This window comes from Vitis vinifera, chromosome 14, assembly GCF_030704535.1.
Source record: "Vitis vinifera cultivar Pinot Noir 40024 chromosome 14, ASM3070453v1".
NCBI classification, from domain to species: Eukaryota; Viridiplantae; Streptophyta; class Magnoliopsida; order Vitales; family Vitaceae; genus Vitis; species Vitis vinifera.
The window spans coordinates 27924652-27946244 of record NC_081818.1 but is presented as its reverse complement, the minus strand read 5'-3'; the positions used below and the strand labels follow the sequence as shown (position 1 = coordinate 27946244).

General features: G+C 34.3%; 2 protein-coding genes across 5 annotated transcripts; one reads left to right on the top strand and one right to left on the bottom strand.

The window, feature by feature from the left end:
- Positions 1 to 1251: 1251 nt before the first annotated feature.
- On the bottom strand, positions 1252 to 7157 carry LOC100242339 (L-aspartate oxidase 2-a, chloroplastic). 4 transcript variants are annotated; one of them, XM_010662613.3, is made up of 9 exons: positions 7039 to 7157; positions 6801 to 6890; positions 6029 to 6175; positions 5277 to 5631; positions 4279 to 4521; positions 3976 to 4032; positions 3798 to 3878; positions 3192 to 3253; positions 1252 to 2540 (listed from the first exon to the last, which is right to left on the bottom strand). In XM_010662613.3, the coding sequence occupies exons 3-9, from the start codon at positions 6160 to 6162 to the stop codon at positions 1529 to 1531; spliced, it is 1944 nt and encodes a 647-aa protein (XP_010660915.1). In that variant the 5' UTR covers positions 6163 to 6175; positions 6801 to 6890; positions 7039 to 7157; the 3' UTR covers positions 1252 to 1528. The 4 variants fall into 4 exon arrangements, with proteins under 4 accessions (XP_010660915.1, XP_019080905.1, XP_010660914.1 ...); XM_019225360.2 differs by having other exon boundaries at positions 6029 to 6172; XM_010662612.3 differs by having other exon boundaries at positions 6801 to 7044.
- A 4978-nt stretch (positions 7158 to 12135) lies between these two features.
- On the top strand, positions 12136 to 21430 carry LOC100243971 (uncharacterized). Its single transcript, XM_002278023.5, has 14 exons — positions 12136 to 12421; positions 12973 to 13117; positions 14207 to 14274; positions 14385 to 14438; positions 14553 to 14636; positions 14717 to 14802; positions 15280 to 15360; positions 15783 to 15913; positions 16137 to 16178; positions 18756 to 18832; positions 18912 to 19002; positions 19088 to 19169; positions 20751 to 20823; positions 21108 to 21430. Exons 1-14 carry the CDS (start codon positions 12333 to 12335, stop codon positions 21274 to 21276), a joined length of 1272 nt encoding a protein of 423 aa, XP_002278059.1. The 5' UTR covers positions 12136 to 12332; the 3' UTR covers positions 21277 to 21430.
- The last annotated feature ends 163 nt before the right edge of the window (positions 21431 to 21593 follow it).

Below are 21593 nucleotides of genomic sequence, written 5' to 3'. Positions count from 1 at the left end.
CAAATGGCATCACATCCATTGTCCTGTTACATGTCTTTGTCTCCTTCTTACTACCATATTCAAGTCCTGGACTCTCAGAAATACTTTACAATTGCTTTCTTCAATCACAATAAGGAATTCTCTGTCGGGTTCTGCCATTGCTTTGTAGTAGGACAAATAATCCTCCAAAGCTATTTTAATCTTGTGGGTTATAAAATATTGATATATTAGTTTTTTATAATCAGAACAACAGAATATAATTTGGGATATGGAAAGGGAAGGGGCAGCTTATGACAGAAGATTACTTTGAAAGCCTGATAATCTATCTGATATTGATAATGGCATTATGTTAAAAATTCCAAAGTCAGCATTGGGGTTTAAGAAGAAAAGGATAGGAGGAGATGCTCTGTTTGAGCCTCATGCCTTTGATCCATCTTTAAGATTCTGGAATCTCATTGCTTCTTGGTAATAAATTGGGTTCTCAGCAGATTGAGTGGATATTGTATAAAAAATCACTGCTCATGTAAAACTAAACATTTCAGATGCCAAATCATTTTAGAATTAGGTTCCTCTGTAATTGGTTTCTGGGCTCACAGGAACTGTAAGGCCATCTTGATCTTTGTGGAAAAAGAAAGGAATGATTTGAATTACCAATTTCTTTGGCAATGGGGGGCATACCATTCTTAAAAATCCAGCTGCTAATGACTCAAGGAAGGGTAAAACAGGGAAACAAGATCTGCTACCATGTTGTGAGTTCAACTATTGGCCACTCCCTCAACCATTATAAAGATTATTCCTTTCCTAGAAGGGTTAAGAAGAAGAGAAGGCATTTTCTCACTGCAATCATCTACCAGAGGAAGAGATATCTTGCAAGCCTGATACTTTGTGACTGAATTTCAGTCACTGTACATGGAATATGGCCACTTCAACCTTTCGGAAAAATCAAAGACAACCCAAAAGTTGGGATAATGGTTTGTCATGCATGAAACCTGGCTTAGGAAGTAATGGATTTCAAGTACCTGTGCAAAGGAGTGGATGTCATTGACATTCCTAGGATGAAAAATAAAAATGATGTCTTAACTATATGAACACAATTTATAGGAAACATTTTCTCAATGCAGCTAATTGTAGTCATGATAATTTAAATATAACAGATCAATGACTGTAACTTACATGTTAAAACATACTATGCCACATAATCATGAATTTGCAAATTCCTAGTTACTGAGACTAATTTATGTAAGTAGCAGGATGAGAAGACCATTTTGATACTGGCCTGAACACAATTTCTTTCTTTATTTGAAAAAAATGAATCATATATATCTCAAATTGAAAAAACCAAAAAAAAAAACAAAAACAAAACAAAATGTAAAAAAGGAAGAAAGAAAAAACTAAGAAAGTAATCTGATGGAGGTTCTCGAAATGCTGCCAAACTGCAGTTAGTCACACTTCAGTTCTTGCTGAAGGTGAATTTCCAGACATAAAAAGGTAAAAGGGTATCCTATAAATACAAGTTTTGGCAGGAAGAGTGGATACAAACCCTGTGCATCTAATGGATATGCTGATTATGCAATTGTCGTGAACTCCAAGTACCATTCATAGGGGAACATGGGAAAATAACTGTTGGCAGCCTCTTGCTTTCCACCAAGTGAGGAAAATCAATGGTGTAGTGAAGTCCCCGACTCTCGTGCCTAGCAAGGGCACTGCTTACTACCAGCTTTGCACAACAGAAGAGGTTCCTCATTTCACAAGCTTCAAGTCCCACCATTGTTGGCTCCCACCCCTGCTGGAATAAGTACTGCTCCCACTTAGCCTCCAACTCAGCAATCCTCTGCTCAGCAGTTTTCAGCCTTCTTGTTGAACGAACAATTCCCACATACTTCCACATGATTGATTGCAGTTCTTTCCTCACTTTTCTTGTCCCACTTAAAACATCGTTCATTATATTGCTCCCAAGTGAAGTTGGCACAACAGGTTCTGCCCACCAATTTGAAGCACTGAGATCCAGAGTGGAATTACTCATGTGATCAATTGAGGGCTGCACAGCTCTTCGTGCAAAAACAAGTGCCTCAAGCAGTGAGTTGCTTGCAAGTCGATTTGCTCCATGCAAACCCGTGCATGCAACTTCACCTGCCACATACAGGCCTCTCACATTTGTCTCCCCTTGGAGTCCAGCACGAACCCCCCCACACATGTAATGAGCAGCTGGAACCACTGGTATTGGTTGGCGGGTAATGTCTAAACCATACTTGAGGCACTCAGCAGCAATGTTAGGGAAGTGGGAGAGAATCTTCTCTTTGGGCTTGTGGCTTATATCAAGTAGCACATACTTCTCATTACGCTTTTTGAGCTGGTCATCTATACTTCTTGCTACCACATCCCTTGGAGCAAGCTCTGCTCTCTCATCATACAAGGGCATGAACCTTTCCATGCTTAAATTATAGAGGATGCCTCCATCACCCCTGACAGCTTCAGTGATGAGAAATGCATTTTCTCGTGTTTTGGCTGGTGTTATGGGAAGACCTTCATCAGCTAATGCAGTTGGATGGAATTGCACGAACCTGAAAAGATAAAAATAAATAATAATAAAAAAAGGAATCCCCCAAAACCAGAATTACTATGTGATCTTCTAATAGAAAACTGGTTGGGCAAGAGGAAAATTATTACACCTATGCCCAAACTATAGCTAATAGAATTCCTTGACCAAAATAGAAGCGTTAATCACATACAAATGATGGTTGTCATCCTAGAGACCTTTTAATCAGGTGTCAAACCAGCCAACCACTGCAATTCCTAAAATGTTTTGTTTCTAAATATATATGTATATATGTGCAGGAGGAAATGTGTCCAGTGTGTAAGATGGTGTTGAAAAATACCAAACAGGCCTTTAGTTTTTCACAAGCTTCATTATCATAAAATTATTTTCGGACCTCAAATCATCATAAAATTATTTTTGGATTTCAAAAAATGATTTGATCTCCATATTTTGGAGATTATTAATATTTTTGTAGTTATATCGTTACAGGAGATAAAATTATGCATTCATATGCTATGACGAAATTGATGTACATCCAGGTCCTCTTACATTATCATAAAATGTCAGCCTGTCTAGCACCATATAGTTGTTTATTTGATAGGACAAGTATGATATGGTGATAGAAAAGAAGAGAGTATATATTCTTCTAACAATAAACTGAAGGTTCTCTACTTACTCCATGTTGGAAATTACAGCCTGGGCGCGATGTGCCATAGCTATTCCATCTCCAGTGGCTACCTATACGCATATAGCAGCAATGAATTCAATAAAGGAGCATTAGACCTACAATCAACCATTGTCGTTCTATCATATATTTGAACAAAACAACATCAATAAAAGGGAAAATCAAACTTTCAATTCCAATAATTATTTATCCTACAAAATACATGTATGCTATCCAAGTAGAATTGGTCATAGTCTACTAAAAGCAGAAGATTAGATGTGTAATACTTTGTTAAAGAAGGAAGGGAATGAATATGAGAAAGAGAGAGAGAGAGATTTGAATTCTCTTTTTACATTGAACTTTAGAAGTAAGGAGCCATCCAGGTTCAATTTTGGGTAATTTGATTTTTATTTTTACTAATCAAATACTGATTCATTTTGTAAATGTTGAGACATGCAAAGCATTGTAGCAATCTTGAAGCAGCATACTGCAAATTCATCGACAGGAGTTTGCAGCTCTCCAAATAAGCTAGTCTGCTGCCAAGATGCAAAAGTGTTTCCAAGGTAGAGGTTATATAGTCAATTAATTTTTTTGAAAAAAAAAAAACCAATATGATACCAGAGGATTCGTGGTTGTTGGATAGATGTGTCCAGCTCCACCTGAAGCAAGTAAAATCACTTTTGCAATAAATCGTACCACCTAGAAGAAGTACAGGACAGAATAAAGTTTTGAGTAGAAGGAAAAATGAGGACCATAATAAACAGAAGAAAAAAGGTTTAAGGACCATTGCTTTTACCTCTTGTGTTTCAGTATTCAAAGTGTCAACACCATGACAAACTGTGTCAGAACCATCCTGCAAGCCCAGTATTAAATATGTTAAGTGTGAACCCTGTAAACTATTAGCACTACCCCTGAATACCAAAACTGACAGCACTAAATCTATACTACAAAGATCTTATGAAGACCTTGGCAATATTCACTTGTCCCTAAACATTTTTATACACTATGTAAAAGCTAAATACCAATGTAGACTATATACTTGGCAGTAGAACTTTATATTTTTGTATGGAATGGGATTAGAACATGAGAAGAAGTGAACCTGAGAAGTCAGCAAATCTATTGCAAAATGATGTTCAAACATGAAGATGTTAGGATCATTGACAACTGCCTCCAACAGAGCCCGTTCAATCTCCCTTCCAGTCATATCAGCGGCATGAACAATTCGGTGATGAGAATGCCCTCCCTCCCTCGCTAGATGCAAATTTCCATCTTCCCCATGATCAAATGATGCACCCATGGCAATCAATTCTCTAATTCGGTCAGGTCCTTCTGTACAAACCACCTAGAGAATAATAACAAACTTGAGGAGAAGCTCGATGACTCATAAGAAAATTGTTAATGATGCTAATTGAATAATATTTATCTGGAATTTCTGACACAATGTAAGAACAGGTATAGGTGCAAAAAAGCGTTCTTATTTCTAATTTCTCAGAACTTAATAGTATAATTAAGTCTCAACATGCCGTGAACAGAACACAAGGAGGGAACTATAAAGAAAAATGAAAAATCCCCAATCCAGACTTGTTGAGAAGTAACTCAAGGAAGACACCCATGATAATGTACTACAGTATTTTTTGCTAGTACATTTACTATAATCAAATCTTATCCTGTACAGAGGATTGAATTTGGAGGTATCACGTATATCAGATATATGCATCTAATATTAACTGTTGCATTTCAGGAAAAGATTCTTCTCTTAACCTTTTTCAAAGCATTTTTGAGTTACATTCCACCATGAAAATTCCTAGAATTATAAGAACGAAAATATTTATTCCAAGCTATATTGTTAACCTGATTTCCCGATACCCCATATTTTTCCCCTTTCCTACCAAACTTCCTCCTAAATGGTACCCACGCCTGGAGGAGTGCACATTAAAATTTTATGGGTTTGGCACAGCACACAAATTTTTCAAGTTTGATCAACTAAGCAGGATGTGAAGCCCATGAAAAAAATGAATGGCAATCAATTCTCTTACCAAATCGCAAAGATGATGAATGAATGAATGACAGAGCGAAATTATCAGTCTAGAAGCTTACTCTAACAGTCTCCTCATCACATAGATAAGCTCCTGCTATGATAGTGTCTCGCATATGACTCTCCACGGAATCCAAAGGGCATAATACAGCACTAACACCACCTTGAGCATAGTTTGTGTTGCTTTCATGAGGCTCTGCTTTAGTTATCACTGCAACAGAACCATGCTTTGCAACTTCAAGAGCATAGCGAAGACCAGCAACTCCACTGCCAATTACAGCAAAATCAAAATACTTTACAGAGCCATCTTTCAAGTATGATGCACTGACTGCTCTTAGGGGTTTCCAATTGTCATTAATTGAAGATTGGCGAAAATTACGTCGCTGGATCTGAAGGACTTTGGATACCCAAGAAGACCTGGGAAATCATACAAAAATAAATAAACAAATAAAGCATTTAGCACAAGGGTAAGAATATACAGAAAAGCTCTATATTAATGCAGCAAACAGACAAAATTATTTTGAGATGCTACATGATTTGAGCATATGTAAGATATGAAAGCATAAGGAAATTGAGACCAACCAATGGCAAGTTGTAAATCTTCCAGTAATAGAAATGATATATGCAATTTTTTTCTATACAAACCCAGGAAAAAAATATGGAATTTCAGTACATCTCAAGTATCTCTTGTACTCAAAAGTAAACTTCTAATCGGTGTTCCTTTCTTTAAATGATAAGGTACATAGTAGTTGCAGTGGCATCAAATTCATATGAAGACTCGGATAATACTAGGAAAGAGATCCCAAATAAATACCCTGAAAGCCCTTTCTGTGGGCATCCTTTGAATGTTACACCGGAAACCCAAGAAGCCTGGCCACAACTTTGTCCCCTGCACACTGTCTCTCTGAAATGCAGTTTGCTGCTTCCTGCAGCTACAGCAGTTGTCATTGCAATCCCTCTACTGAGGGACAAGAGCAAGAGGAGAAAAGAAAAATTAGTAATTCACTTTTTCTTTCCTTTCTGAGAATTGAATAGACATCAAATTACCAACAACTACATGAACTAATATAAGGCGAAAAGGCACTAACAGATAAAAATGGAATGCAAATGTTACCCAGTTTCCTAATCAAAGATCTAAACTAAAAGAGCATGAATGAAAATCCCAAATTTCAAAACGTGTATTCATGAGTCATGATTGAACAAAAACTAAACAGACTAAAGGAAAGCTATGTTTGGCTGCTGAGAAAACTTGGGGGGAAAAGAGAATTAAACTAAATCTTGAATAATAAAAATTAGTATTGGGTGACCCACAAAGCAGAAAAGCTTTGAGGGCATGGTTCACAAATACAACAAAAAGGCAAAACTAAAAACAATCATGTCCGCCAGCTCCCTCGTTTGGAATCAAAGACAATAGAATAACACATGATCTCAAAACAAAAAAGGAACAATCTTGCTTCTTCGAAACAACCCCATCAATCATGAGTGCCAACATCACAAAAAACAAAGGAACCCTCAAATTATTTTGACAAAAAACTACGAGTCGGGCATTAAACAGAATAGCCGGCTGAGAAAAAACCAGAACTCACAAAAGGGTTGGGTTTCAGATACTCAATAGTCGAAGCAGAGCTATGGGTCTCCTCCTTCCTCACTCTATTCAACGGATCCTGAGCGCAAAACTAACCAACCAACCAATGAACCAAATCACAAAGATTCTGAGAATATTATATCAGTCTTTATTAAATTAATAAATAAACGATAAAAAAAATGAAGATGGGTTGAAAAAGAGAGAGGGGGCAAAGCAGCTGAGGGGGTGAAAGAGCCTACGTTTTCGAGGCGCCACACGGCCCACACCCGACTTTCCTCTCAGCCATCCTTCAACTTCGCGCCATCCTTACGAGCGCCGTCCATTTTTGTCCAACTTTCTTTATTATTATTTTTCTATGTTCGGTTGCGAAAGATGTAATACCAGGTAAAATCAAATATAATTAAAATTTGATGTATTTTAAAATTATTTAATATTTAAAAAATAAAAAAATAATAAATAAAATAAATTTAAATAAACATTTCAAAATAATTTATTAATTTTAATTTTCTTTTATCTCCTCTCATTTTTTTCGGAAACCCACCATAATCTAAAAATGGTATTTTTTTAGCATTCTAAATATGTCCTAAACTAATTATAAAAAAACCCATTTAATTAAATTAATTAATTTTCTTTTTCTTTCTATTTTTCAATAAAATACAATAGGTATTTCTCCTAATTTTGAAGTAATTATAGTAATTTGTAGAGGAGGTATTTAATATACCAACTATCATAGTATGATCTGTCAAGATTTTCTAAATTTCCACATCATTGGTTAGCTTCTAGAAGGATATAATTTGGTGGGCTTTCTCTCACCTAAGTCTAATTTAAATGTTTACCATATGTCAAATTGAAAGGAAAAAAACAGGAAGGTAGTTAGCTGATGTCATGAGTCATGGTTGACCTGAGTGTTCAAAGCAAACTTCAACTTTTACACCTTTGCCCAATTGATATGGAAATTAAAAAATAATAATAATTATTATTATTATGACTGGGTTAGGAAACAAACATGATAGCAGATCTAGGTTTGAAAATGTTGAATGAAATCCCACTTCACTTTTTTCCTTTTTGTTGGTCAAATCAACTCATTTTCATTGATGTGATGATGACATCAATGAAATCGATCCCTGCCCATTCAAAGGCTGAGGAGGTGGTTGTGGAAAAATAGAAAGAAAAGGCATTAAAAAGAAGGGAAATGCACTAACAAGATACAAGATTCTTGGTTCATGAACCATTTGGATTGGACCCTTGTACCAATAATGGGTCCAAAGTCCTCAAAAAAGGTTGCCATCAAGCACCCAAATCTTCATAAGTGAGACCACTGGTGGTGGGGTTCAAACTTTTGTGTAGTAGAGCAGCCCCTTGTACCTTTTCCAAATTTTCCTTCTCTTCTTTTGCTTGGGCATTTTTGCTTTTACCCTATTTAAATTATTAAAGCATCTTTTTGAAATTTTTTTAACAAAGATTTCTTTTTTTTAATAGCATGATGGGAACTTAAACCTCGGAGTACCAGATAAATTTAAGATATAGAATTTGAATTCAGAACTATGCATTATTTATTGGGATCACACTTCTCAATATTCATCTTGACCAATTGAACTACCTAACGAATTTTTAATAAGAGTTTATATATTTATTTTAACATGACTTCATAAAAAAAAGTCCATTGTTATTGATATTATTATTTGGGAAATTGGACTTTTACTTAAAATGGTAACAGGAGGACAAAATTTGGAAGAAAGGAAAGATGGGGCTGAAAAGGATTCAGAAGTTTGTGGGAGCATTAGTACAAAAATTTTGGTGAGCAGGCATAAAAGAGGCAGCATCTTTTCTGAAAAAGGAGTGGGGAGAGGTAGAGGACTAGGTGGAGTGGTCCATTCCACTAGTGTGGAATTTGAGGCCAACAAGAGAGAAGCTCCTCCCACGCCTCTTCATCCCACGAACTTCACCACTGCAACACGACACCCATTCGGCCCTTCCCATCATCGCCGTCTCAGTTATCATTAATGCCTATGTCATTGTTAATGCCGTTATTTGTTGAAAATATTGAAATTTATAATCATACAAGTTTTTCACATCCATTTAAAATTTTATAAAATATCTTCTTTATTTTTATCGTTTCTTATTTTCATTCACTTTTTCGCTCACTCAAAATAAACAACATATATAATAAATTTTCAAATCCATAACAATTAGATGTATTTAACCAAAACATTATGAGATGAATGAAATTAACCCATAAAAAAAAATTACCTCTTATATTTTTTTTAAGTCAAAATTGTTATTCGATGATTATGGATATAAGAAAAATAAAAAATAAAATAAAAATCGATAGATTAATTTAAACCAATCAAAATGGATTGTGTTGATTCAATTTTCAACAATAAAAAAGGTTAATTGAGTTTAAGAATTTTAAAAATCGGCCCAACTAATTTATAAAAACTAAACCAAATTGACATTTTAAAATTTATATATAACTATTTGATATTTAATAAATGTTTTTACATTAGATTCCATTAAAGTAATTTATGTTTTTCTATTATTTTTAAAATAATTTTAAATAGATTCCATATATTTTTAACATTAAATTCAAGTTGGTTTTAATTAATTTTAAATAAATTAGACTTAAAGTCTAATATAATCACAAATTAATGGGTTTTAGGTTCAAAGAAAACACAAATTTATAATTGGATTAAGAATTAAAAAGGACTATTAAGTTGGGTTGTAACCTATTCATGAAAATTGAGCCAAACCGACCTTCAAAAGCTTAATTTAATTTGTTTTGATTTTTTACTTCAAATATGGTTAATTCGGTTTGATTTCTTTGACTTATAAAAGTGTTTATTTGACTTATAAAAGTGAATATATGACTGTCAATCTAATTTTCATTGCTTTTGCATACATTCGTCCCACTAGGAGGGTGAGGTGTTTTCACTTGTGTTTGGTACTAAATGGTTCCACTCCATAAGAAGGGTTTAATCCATGTTGTTTCATTACTTTTGCATGCATTCCTCCCACCAAGAAGGTGAGGTGTTTCTACTTGTGTTTGGTACTAAATGGTTCCACTCCATAAAAAGGGTAAACCCTTATGACCATGTTTGATTGATCGGATATGATAATAGGATAAAAAATGAGATATTATCTTATGTCCTAAATTTGACTGGTAATAGAATATGATAAGTTATCTCGGGATATATTATCTACTCTCTTTTTTTCATTCCTCTTTTTTTTCATTCATTTCACATAAGATATGTTAATCTCTTAGTAAAATATGTGATATACATATTCCACGTATCAAAAATTCTTTTTATTTTTATTTTATTTTTTTCTCTTTTAAATCAAATATTTGTTTTTTGATATACTAATTTTATAAAATAATTTTTTTATTATAAATTAAATTTATGATTAAAAAAAATTAAAAAAATATTTATAAAATAATATTAATATATGATGTATTAATTATTTTTATATATTAAATAACATAATATAAAAAATTTATTTATAAAGTTTAAATATTTTAATCATTAACATAATAAAATTTTTATTTTTTTAAATAAAAATATTTGAATATGATAAAATTTTATTTTAAATATTAAAAATAATATATATTTTATATCAGTTTTTATTCGTTTTACAAATTAAATATAAATATAATATTGTATATTTCATTGGATACGCTATCTTAAAATATCATATCCATATAATACATATATATATATATATATAAAAGGATATTGTATCATCATGGAAATATATATATATATATATATTCTATCATATTCTATTCTACAAACCAAATGTAGATTAAAGTAAATGGGTTTTTATTCATCTTCTTTAACATATTTGCAATAAGGATGACCTCCTAATGAAGTGATCTTATCGGAATTGCCACAAAGAAAGGTCTGTCCTTCAAGGCTCCAGAGGTCAAGGGCTCCTTTACCTTGGGAAAGCATATATTTACCTCATGATAAGTTAACCGCAGGTCCGCACCCAGGGATGATATAAATACTAGGGTTGCTTTTGCTTTCAAGAAAAGAAAAGAAGGAAAACGAATCTGCACACGCTTTTCAAGAATGACGACGGAAGGAAACAAAAAGGAAAGGACTTTTCAACCTTGTCACTGATTGTTGTTGAATACTTGAATGAATGAATTGGATTCCAGAATTCTAGTCCTCATCATTTGTCAAACCCCACTTCCCCTCTCTCTTTTTTTTTTTTAATTGGTAGTTGGATTGGGGCCACCTCCCATAATTAATTGTGTAAAATACCACTACCATAACGATGGCCTCACATGGCATTGGCTGGTCCACTACTATTTGCATCCGTCCTTTTTGGGGCATGGGGGGAGAGAGTCGGGTGACCCACTCACTTTCTAAACGTCATCCCATACCAATTTTTAATGCAGGATCAAGGGTGAAGCAGCCCCTTGGGCTAAGGCCTAGTCTAATTATGGCCTAATGCTAGAGGGTGGTTAAGCCCACCGACTAGTTTTGGGCTCTGGTCCATTTTAGTTGGACCCAAGCTTATCTTGACTCTCAGAAAGATTGAGACTTTCACAGAATATGTGTACAGATCCTAATCAGAGAAGTATTAGCATCATTCAAAATAAAAAGTAAAAACTGAAGACTCACATTTGTATGGTGTGAGCTTTCTGCTATCTCAAGCCCACATCGCCAACTGGACCTGGGCTGCCCGCTCAGCTGGGGCAAGATAATTTTGATTATTTAACGATAATATTTGCACATTTTTTTAAGAACTATATCCTTCTTTAAAACATATTTAAATATTGAATACGGTGCACTATTAACATTCGTATCTGAACAAATTTTAGTGGATTAAATTACCATTAAATTTGACCTTCAAAATTGTAATTTATTCAACAAAATTTGGACTTGTTTGACACATGGTTTGCAAGTCGAAAAATAACATGTGACAAAATCCGAAAGACTAATAAATTAGATATTTAAATAATAAAAAATTAGAAATGACACATGGCATGTAACTATGAAAGTAACACATGGTATAAAAATGACAAAAGTGCTACATACCTATATTTTTTTATCATTCAACACGTTCATTCGAGAAAAAAAATCAAATTATACCATCAATTGATTTTCAAATCTAAAAAAACATTTTAATCATCATTTTTTGAATCATAATCAAAACGAAAGAATTTGTAAAGAATATTATATTTGAGTTTGTATTTTACGATAATTAATTTTAATAAAATCTTTATTTGCATATTTTTCTTATTAATTTTAATATATTTTTCAGAGTCGTTATATGAATATATAAAGAGAAAGAGATATAATACGGTTTTAAAAAGGAAAAATCAATGAAAATTGGATGTAAAAAATTCTAAAGATTTTAAAATAATTGGAAAACTCGAAAGTTGAAACCGTCGCGGGGATGAAGAGAGATGCGCGGGGAGGCTTCGGAACCTCCGCTTTCCAGGAGCTTTATGCTTTTACTTCCTCGCAGAGACGCCCACTCTATCTTTCTCTCACAATCCATACAGAGGAAACCCTAGAGACGGATGGGAAATTACTTCAACAAGGAGCCACCACCGCCACTGGTGTTGGTTCCGCCTCTCTTCGACTTTCCTCCTCTCGCTGCCCGAACCAGGTTTCTTCAATCACTCCCATTACCGCATCTTTCATTTTCCTTAGTCACGCCTTTTTTCCCCAATTAAGTTATTGTGATTTTAGGATTCAGTTCCATGTATAAATGGGTTTTGCTTAATTCATTTCTTCGTTTGTGTTCATGGTGTCTGGTTCTAATCACTTTGGTGCTACTAGATTTCAATTGTTGGGTAGTTCTTGCTGTGTTAAATGAAGTACTGTATTGTAGAAAGTTTCCAAATCGGTGATTTTCAATTTTTAGAGTTGGGATGCTATTAGATGAGTCTGAACTCACCATTTTGCTGATCCAAGCATTATAATCAACAGTGCCCTATCAGTGCGCTTCGTCCTTGATCATGAATGGTACATGGTTTTTTTGGGTAGGCGACTATACATGTCTCATGCATCAAATTGTTGTACATGTGGGAACGGTTCTTTGAACTTAAATTTTTGCCTGTTTGAATTTGTTTTCTAGGTTGTATCATTGTGCAGGGCTGTTTAAGAAATTTGTTACTAGTTTAATTAACACGATTATGTGGTGGATCATGGATGCAGGATGTTGGAGTCATCATACAATCTGTTATTTGGGAAGCTTGCTTTGAAATGCCTTTTTGAGGATTATTTTGAAGAAGCCAGGCATTTTAGCACAAGAATTATGCTGAAGCCAACTGACGACCCTAATGTAGATTTGGTTGCAACTGTATCCATCTATTATTGAATAACTTATTAGTTTTTACATATATCTTGATCCTTTTTTTTTCTTTAATTTTTTTTTATTCTTCGCACTATCTATCATGAATTTGCTATCACAAATGTGCAAATATTGTCTTAATAGGTGGATGAATAGTTTGTTTGGCATACCCGCATTAATGTTTGTCATGCTTGGGTTTTAAATTTAGAGGGTGGGCATTGCAAATACAGTTTTTTCTATACTGCATGTTCTAAAGATAAGCATGGTAGTTTGTTCAAGAATGATTTTTTTCTTTCTAGTTTCTTTTTGTTTAGTACAATAACAAAAACTTAAAAGTTGTAATCACTATATTATCAGTTTATCACAAGTTCCAAATATCTCATGTTTCTATTAGTATTCAATGACACGCATCATATTTGATCTTATAATGTACTAGCTTATAATGCGTAAGTTTTATTCACATTTAAATTCTTCTAAACAATTCTAGATACTTCAATGATACTTTTATGATGTCATAAGAAGTTTTCTTTTCAGCAGTACCACTTTTAAGCACTTCCACTAACAGAAGAGGAATGTATTACAAAAGAGATGGCCATTATGTTGGGACCTCTTCCTAAGATGATAATCTCAGTGTGGGACGCCCTCAGGATACCGCACACTCCCCTGAGCCTCCCTAGTGGCTGAAAATGCTAAAGCAGTTTTGTGAATACTTTGATGACTCTTAACTAAGAATTTGACTTTTACTAAGATTCACATTGAGTTTAGCATAGAGCATCTATGCTGAGCTATCAATCATCCAGGACTCATGTGACTACATAAAAGAGTTATTAATCTTTCTAATGATATTTATATCATTGGCTTATTAAGATGTTCAAGTTTCCTTTTACCTGAACCACCTGTTAATGTTGTTTTGTACAATAATTTTGAATTTTTTTTGGTTGTAGGGGAAAAAAAGAGGTCTTTTGTGGTTATATGTTTGAAAATGACATAAATGTGATGAAACTTTTTGTTATTACTATATTTTGTCTTTCTTCATTAAAAATTGAAGACAAAAGATTTTGAGAGAAGGCATTGTTCTGTTCCCCTTAACCTGTCCAGGTTTCAGGTCCACTCGATAATAAGCCCGAGGGGAAAGTTTTGGGAAATGCTTTATTTCGCTGGCAAGGGTATTGCAAGTTCTGAATTTTTCATCATTTGCCTTGATTTTTCAATTTAATTAAAATTGGTGGACGATGAAGTTGTTGATCCTTTGTCTTATGCTTCCTCACATGAGCAGTGATGTTGATGATCCTCATACATTTGTGGACCTTTTTGTATCAAACTATGAACCGTAAGGAACACTTCTGTGAAGTAATATTTCTGCTTACTTCTACATTATTTGCCCATTTTCCCCAATTTAAGAGCTATCCTTTCTTAACTCCTGCTGTGCATGCTATCACTTTAGGGTCTTACGCTTGAGGTCATGTTCTTACTACCCCACATATGGATTTGGATCATTTGTCATTTTCCCATTGCAATTAAAGAGAAGGTAAGTTTGTAATGCTTCTTGAGCTAGTAGGTATATACACATCAATTGAATTTTGTTGATAAAACTTACCGCTTTTGCAGAATAGCTTCAGAAAATTATGGTGTTGTGGGATTGAGACACAGCTCGGAAAATCTCTCACTAGGAGCCACATTTGTGCCTTTCTCTAGTATGTGGCCTTCACTAAGAATGAATGAGTCCACCCCTTTTTGCATTCTGTACAAGTCATGTTTCATAATTTACTCTTCTTCTGCAGTCATGACTACTTTGTTGACCTGTAAACCTTTTTCTTGAGTTATATTTTCCATATCTCTACCTTAACACCTTCTTATGTTATTATACTATTTATTTTTGTTGCTTAGGATAATGAATGATTTTTACATTTTATTGATCATGATCCCAGGCTGTATTTTGTCAATGCTCTTGTTACTTATCAAAAAAATAAAATAAAATTTTGTCAATGCTCTTGATTATGTCTGACTCAACTGAAACTAGGAGATTATGATTCTTCTCCTGCCTATGTTTGCTTCATTAGTTTTTTGTAGATTGGGATCTGAGTTGAGCATTGCATGATCAATCACCAACTGAACATACATAAGAATGTGTGAGAAATATCTCTTTGTAATAGAAGTACCATATTTTGCAGCGGCAGATAAATGCCCAACTAATGCATGGCTGGTTAGCAAGATTGGAAGGTTGACCGTTGGGGTGCAATATGAGCCACAATGTAAGTTTCTCATACACCAAATTCCTTTTGCACAAATGCAAGTTCAGTTAATTGAGTTATAACACTAACTTGCTACATCATTCTCTGAAATTGTTCCATTGGTCAATGATATAATTGTTAGTCTTCTTATGGGTCTTAATATTATAATCTTAGTATTTCAAACCTTACATTAATCTTTGAAAGACTTGTTTTGATCCATGAGAATGCTTCCCACTTAAATGTGCTATATAGGCAATGAATTGAGTATACGGCTTGTACAGTAGATTTAAAAGAGAGAGGAAAAAGGGAAATTCGACTCTTTCTAATTATATTATGCTGAACTTTTAAGGTTTGCTCCATGTGTGATGTTGTATTTAGGAATTAAAACATGACATTAATAGAAGTCGTGTTTCATTTTTCCTTGTTGATGCTGCTCTTACCAGGTGGAAGCAAAGATTACACAAGATTTAAGAATTTAAGGAACTGGAGTTGTGCAATTGGCTATGGAGTAGGAACAGGCAGCCCCTTGAGCCCATCCTTCATTTTTGGTCTTGAGCTTGCCAAGAGTTCTCAGGTTTTTTGCACATCAAAGTTTCTGATCTGTTGTATTATTGTTTGTTTATGTTTAGTTAAAAGTAATCATATATAATCATCTTGCTTTTTAATTTTCCAACTGCCTTTAGAATTTCATGCCAATTATGCGCATCTTGTATGGTTTGTGTGTGAAAATATGACTTGTGAATTTGCAATTTGTAATACTCTTTACTGACTTATTGTACTCAAATTTTGCACTGCAGTTCATTGCGTCATTCTATCAACATGTCGTTGTCCAAAGACGGGTATGGTCCTAGTCTTCTTTTTAGTTTCAATCAATGGGTTATTTTCACACGTTTCTATGTGAATCTTCTTTCACCTGGATATCTTTGTTGGTAGTATGTGCCACTGCCACTAAAGGTGAAGTTTCTTTGAATTCAGGCAACTATTTATTGTTCTTAAAAACTTGCACTATGTGAGGCTATCTGGTTGTGCATCAATTCTATATTTTCCATGCCTTGTTTTTGCATTTTCTTTGGATAAATTGAAGGATTTATCAAATACACTTGGAAACACAACCTCTTTCTCAACTCACCACATTTTCTTAAGCGAACTGAGCAAGAGCTCAATGGTTTAAAAGTGTAAAACTTATTTAGACCCTTTATTTATCACTGACTTAAAACATGATCCATCATATTGTGAACATGAAGTGTGAAAACTCCTTTTATTTGTCATCTATACTATGAAAATAAGCTAATTCACCAAGGTTAATCACCCAAGAGAGAGGGTGAATTAAGTGAGGTCTAGTTTTGTAAATTTTTAACCAAATGAATACAAAAGACTATAGCTAATGGTAATAAGCAATTAAAACAACAATGAAATTGTGGCAAAAAATGGTATTAAATTCTTTTTCAATCAACTGCTACAATTCTAGTTTACATCCTATATATACAGAGAAATTAAAGGAAGTAAATAAACTAACAATCCCTATAAATAAAGACAATCCCTATAAATCTGTTATTGCTGATGATGATTTAGAAGGGTACAATTTGCAACACAGTAGTGGCAGTTGTGACATTAATCAACAAGATTGTAATATAGATGAACATAAAATGTTTGGAACTGGCGATTGTAGGGAAGATTGGGGAAGAAGAGGGGAGCTGGTGCTCTAAGGGCACGAAGGAAGGGTATGGTGTCGAGTTGTGGAAGACAATTAGAAGCAAGTGGGAGGCCTTTAACATGTGGATAATAGATGAAGGGTTAAATTTTGGAAGGATAGGTGGTATGGTGACTTATCATTAGGAGAGTCCTTCCCTGCGTTGTTTTCTATAGTCATTGGCAAAGATGAACGGGTGGTAAATGTGTGGGAGTAGGTGGGGGCAGGGTGCTTTTAGAATTTCAAGATAGATCAATGATTGGGAGCTTGATGGAGTGGAGGCTTTCTTTTGGAGATTGCAAGCAAAGGCGATATGATGAGATGAGGAGGATAGAATGGTTTAGTTGGAATCAAAGAGTGGTGGATTCTCAATTAGATCTTTCTAATCCTTTTTGTTTACGGGAAGAATAGAGCCTTTCCACGCAAGCACAGTTTGGAACCCATAGACATTGATGAGGGTTGGCTTCTTTTCATGGGAACATTTTAAGAGATAATCTTGACATTAGACCTCTTCAAAAGGAGGGAATGGATATTTCTGAATAGATGTAAATGTGTTGAGGGGAAGAAGAAACAACTTCAGTACTCAAAAGTGGTAATCTTGTAGCAGTTGATTTATCTTTGTTTGGTGTATTTTGGGTAATGTGGTCTTCATTAAGAGAAGCTCTCTTGAGTTCACTTGGTTCCTTTGTTGGGAACAAGCAGAAGAAAGGATTGAAAGTTGCTCCTTTATACTTATTTTGGATTATATGAAAGGAAAGAAATAGGATGTCATTTGAAAATATTGGATGGATGGATCAATAAATCAAATTGTCCTTCATGTATGGTTTCTTTTGGAGTGTATATAGGAGATTTCTTAATGTCCATGGTAGACTTTGTTGATTAGTTAAGCTCTAGGTGGTGTAAGGGAGTTTTGTTTGTCTCCTCTTTTTGTTTGCCCTTTGGTGCCTTTGTAGATGCCATGTGTACTTCGGTGCGCCTGTTTTGTATGTGATATTTGCTGAAAAGAAAGTTGCTTCCGCAATTGATCTATAAAATCAATGCCAATAATGCATGCTCCACATTGATCAACATTTCTAAAACATGAAATTCACAGCTCTAGCGGTTCATATAGCATGGATCTATTTTTGATAAATTGTATCACACTCCTAACAGGTAAACACTGATGGGAGAAAGTAATTTGATGCAGGTTGCTTTCATTGACAGTTTGCCACTCGATTTAGAATATAGAAACCTCCATCTTTTGGTCATTATAGTTGTCAGTATTTCTATCAGGTGATGATTGATGTTACAGCTCCTTTATTTTCTATATTGGGAGAGCATTGTGCACCAAATTAATCTGCTTATATTTCACATTTGTGCTTTATGAAACCATGATATTGTAGTGTAAAAATGGATTTGTGTATCTGATCTCAAATAGTGAGGGTATAAGGCTTTGATGAGTTACTGAATTAAACCCCCAGTATTGTAGTGCAACTGGAGTTTTGATACCAGGAGTTTTGAGGGAATAATTATACTCTTGGAAGGCAAACCCTTCTCTGTTATAAAAATCCAAAATATTTGAAGGGCATTAATAGAAATATGTCCAAAAGTCTATTATAAAATCATTTTGTACAATTATTTTTTTCAGCCTCTCTTTGCTATTTTCCCAGTATTGATAATTCTAATTCTACCTTGGTTCATTACTTGGTACTCTACTCATGAGTTGTGAACTCATTCATCTATATAGGTGAAGAATCCATTGGAAGAAAACGAAGTGGTTGGAATTACAAATTATATTGACTTTGGTTTCGAGTTGCAATCAAGGTATTTTAAATGATAAAATTAGAGTGTAAAGAATGTGGTTTACCATGGGCTCTGAGTTTAGCATAATGTTGTTCTAAAGGGTTGAAGATGTGGAGACATCAAATGGCCTTCCAGATTCTACATTTCAAGTAGCTGCATCATGGCAAGCCAATAAAAACTTTTTGTTGAAGGTAGCTTTTGAGTTTGGACCAATCCCATGCTTCTAGTTAATGGATCATATCAACTTCCATTAATATGTGCATTTCACCTTTGCAGGGAAAGGCAGGTCCTCTCAGCTCATCAATAGTTTTGGCATTTAAGTCATGGTGGAAACCTTCTTTCACTTTCAGCATTTCAGGTACTTCTAGTCGGAAAACTATTTTACATATTTAAAGTTTCTCTTTATGTTAAGGATTGAGAATATTGAACTTTTAACCTCAGTATTAGTTTATGTAAATATAGATGCTTCATGTTCACCATATTATTCCAGAATCTAAATATTACTAATGGTAAAAATTTGGCAACGATTGTCTGAATCTGAACCTTCCTGTCCTGTATATTTAGCCTGCCATTGAAAATTTTATGCAAGACATTTTCCTGACCATGATTCACCTTGATCAGGACAGATGAATGGTGAGAATATGTTGAATTGTTGAACTTGAGTGTAGGCTTTTGCATGAGGGATGAATTCAGAGGGGTCGATCTAGCTAATGAAATTATCAATGTACCTAAATCAGGGCGGATGGATGACAAGACTTGACAATTAATCGTATGCTCTTTATGATGTGGCATACGTTTGCAAAATATGATGCAAATATTGAGGTTTTCTGATTTTCCTTGTTTATCGTGGCATATGCTAGCAAATTGGTTTTGTTGCTATTTATCATTTTCTGTGTTGGTGGGTGGGTAGGGAGCCATGAAATTTAAACGACAATCTGATACATATTGTGAACTACGCATATGCAGGGGAAAATTATGGTGTGGGTCAAAGGATATGTAAAATTCAATGGAATTATTCGATTTCCCTGTGATTTCTTGATACTCATTACCTTAGGTCATCCTAATTATTGGAATTATTTGCATTATATGATGAACTGGCAATATGTGACACTGAAAAATAGGTATATTGATCTGAACATTAAAAATAAGAAGCTTTTTGTGTAAGAAGAAACAGTGACAGGTGCTGGTTATAATTCCTCCATGTGTGTGTGATGTAGGACAACCCTAGGATGGTTGCCTACACTCAAGGGTAGGTGGGCTAGGCTTTTATCTTTAGGGTGTAAGGAGAGGAACAAGGAATAAATTTTATGTTAGAGAAAATTATAAGATAAGAAATAGAGAGAAAGAAGAAACAATGAAGAAAAGATGAAAAACCTTAAAGTCTCACTAAGGCTTAGGAGTCTCACCTAGAAGAAAATCAATGGAGTCTCACCATTGAGGATTGCAACAATTGCAATAAAAAATATATATAATATTGTTAACATTAGTCAAATCATCCTTTTGATTAACCTATTTATAAACTTCTCTAAGAAATCCAAAGTCTACTAGGATTCTAATAACATATTATGACTCTAATTCTAATTATAACATCCAAGTCTGCTTGGACTCTAATAACCTATCATGACTCAAATTCTAATTATATTATAACTTAATTAACTAATCCTAATTAGACTCAAACAAATATTAATCCTAATTCAATTCTAATTAATATTAATCATACTTAAAGTTTACTTAGATCTTCCCTTTCCTCCTTGAATAAACTTTAAAAGGCTTTTCTCCATCAATGTGTCTTCTGGACCAGCATTCATAGTTTGACTGACTTCAGATTGGCCCTGGATGACATGGGTTGGTTTTTGTCATTTAATCACATGGTTTTCATGTCTGGGAGTAGTATCATTTAATTAGTGATGGATTCAAAGTTAATCTCACTGTGTTGCAGCTACTAGAGATCGTACTGTTGGAAAGACAGCTCTTGGATTTGGCATCCATGTTGAGAATATTAGAGAAGCCAGGTCTGTTTGATTTACTAACCTCTATTTAGAACTATCAAATTTCTTTAAATTTTTGTAAGTGGTGATCAAATGGCCTGAAGCCCATTGTTTTTGAGAACAACCGAAAGTGTTGTGGTTTAAAAGCAGAAAATCAGGAAAAAGAAATTATTTTAAGGCAATTGATTTGTGATATGTTAATGAAGCTTGCATGAGCTTGAGCTCATTTGATCATCAGTTCATCTTGGTTTTATGTTTTCATTTTTAAGTCTGCAAGTGTTCACTCATCTGTTCATCTTCAAATGCAGTTATGAAAGAGCCGATCCAAATTTTGTAATGTTAACACCAAGCAAGGAGCACCTAGCAGAAGGCATCCACTGGAGAAGTGGAAAGAGGCCTATGCTACAATCAGATTTAAATTCTGAAAACTTTGATGGCTTACCAAGGGAATTGAGACCCTATGGAAACATTCTGTAATTTTTATTTGTTCCTTTCTTTAAGCTCTTTTTGGTTAATCAGGCTGCTGAGCTGATGCTCTGCAAAAATGAATTGTGGTAAGAATAAACGTCAAAATGGTTCTTGAATAGTTTGATCTCCATTTCAGAATACCAAAATCGCGCTTTGAAATTTATGACTTTGGCTTTGGTTTCAGTTTCTTGTTGAAGCCAAAAACAAGTTGTCTCAAGTGACCCCTTGGTACCTTATGACTTCTTCCATTCATAGATATAATCAGCTCAAATAAATCTACCTCACTGCCATAAGTATAGCTTTGGGGGTGAGATGATATTAGGAAA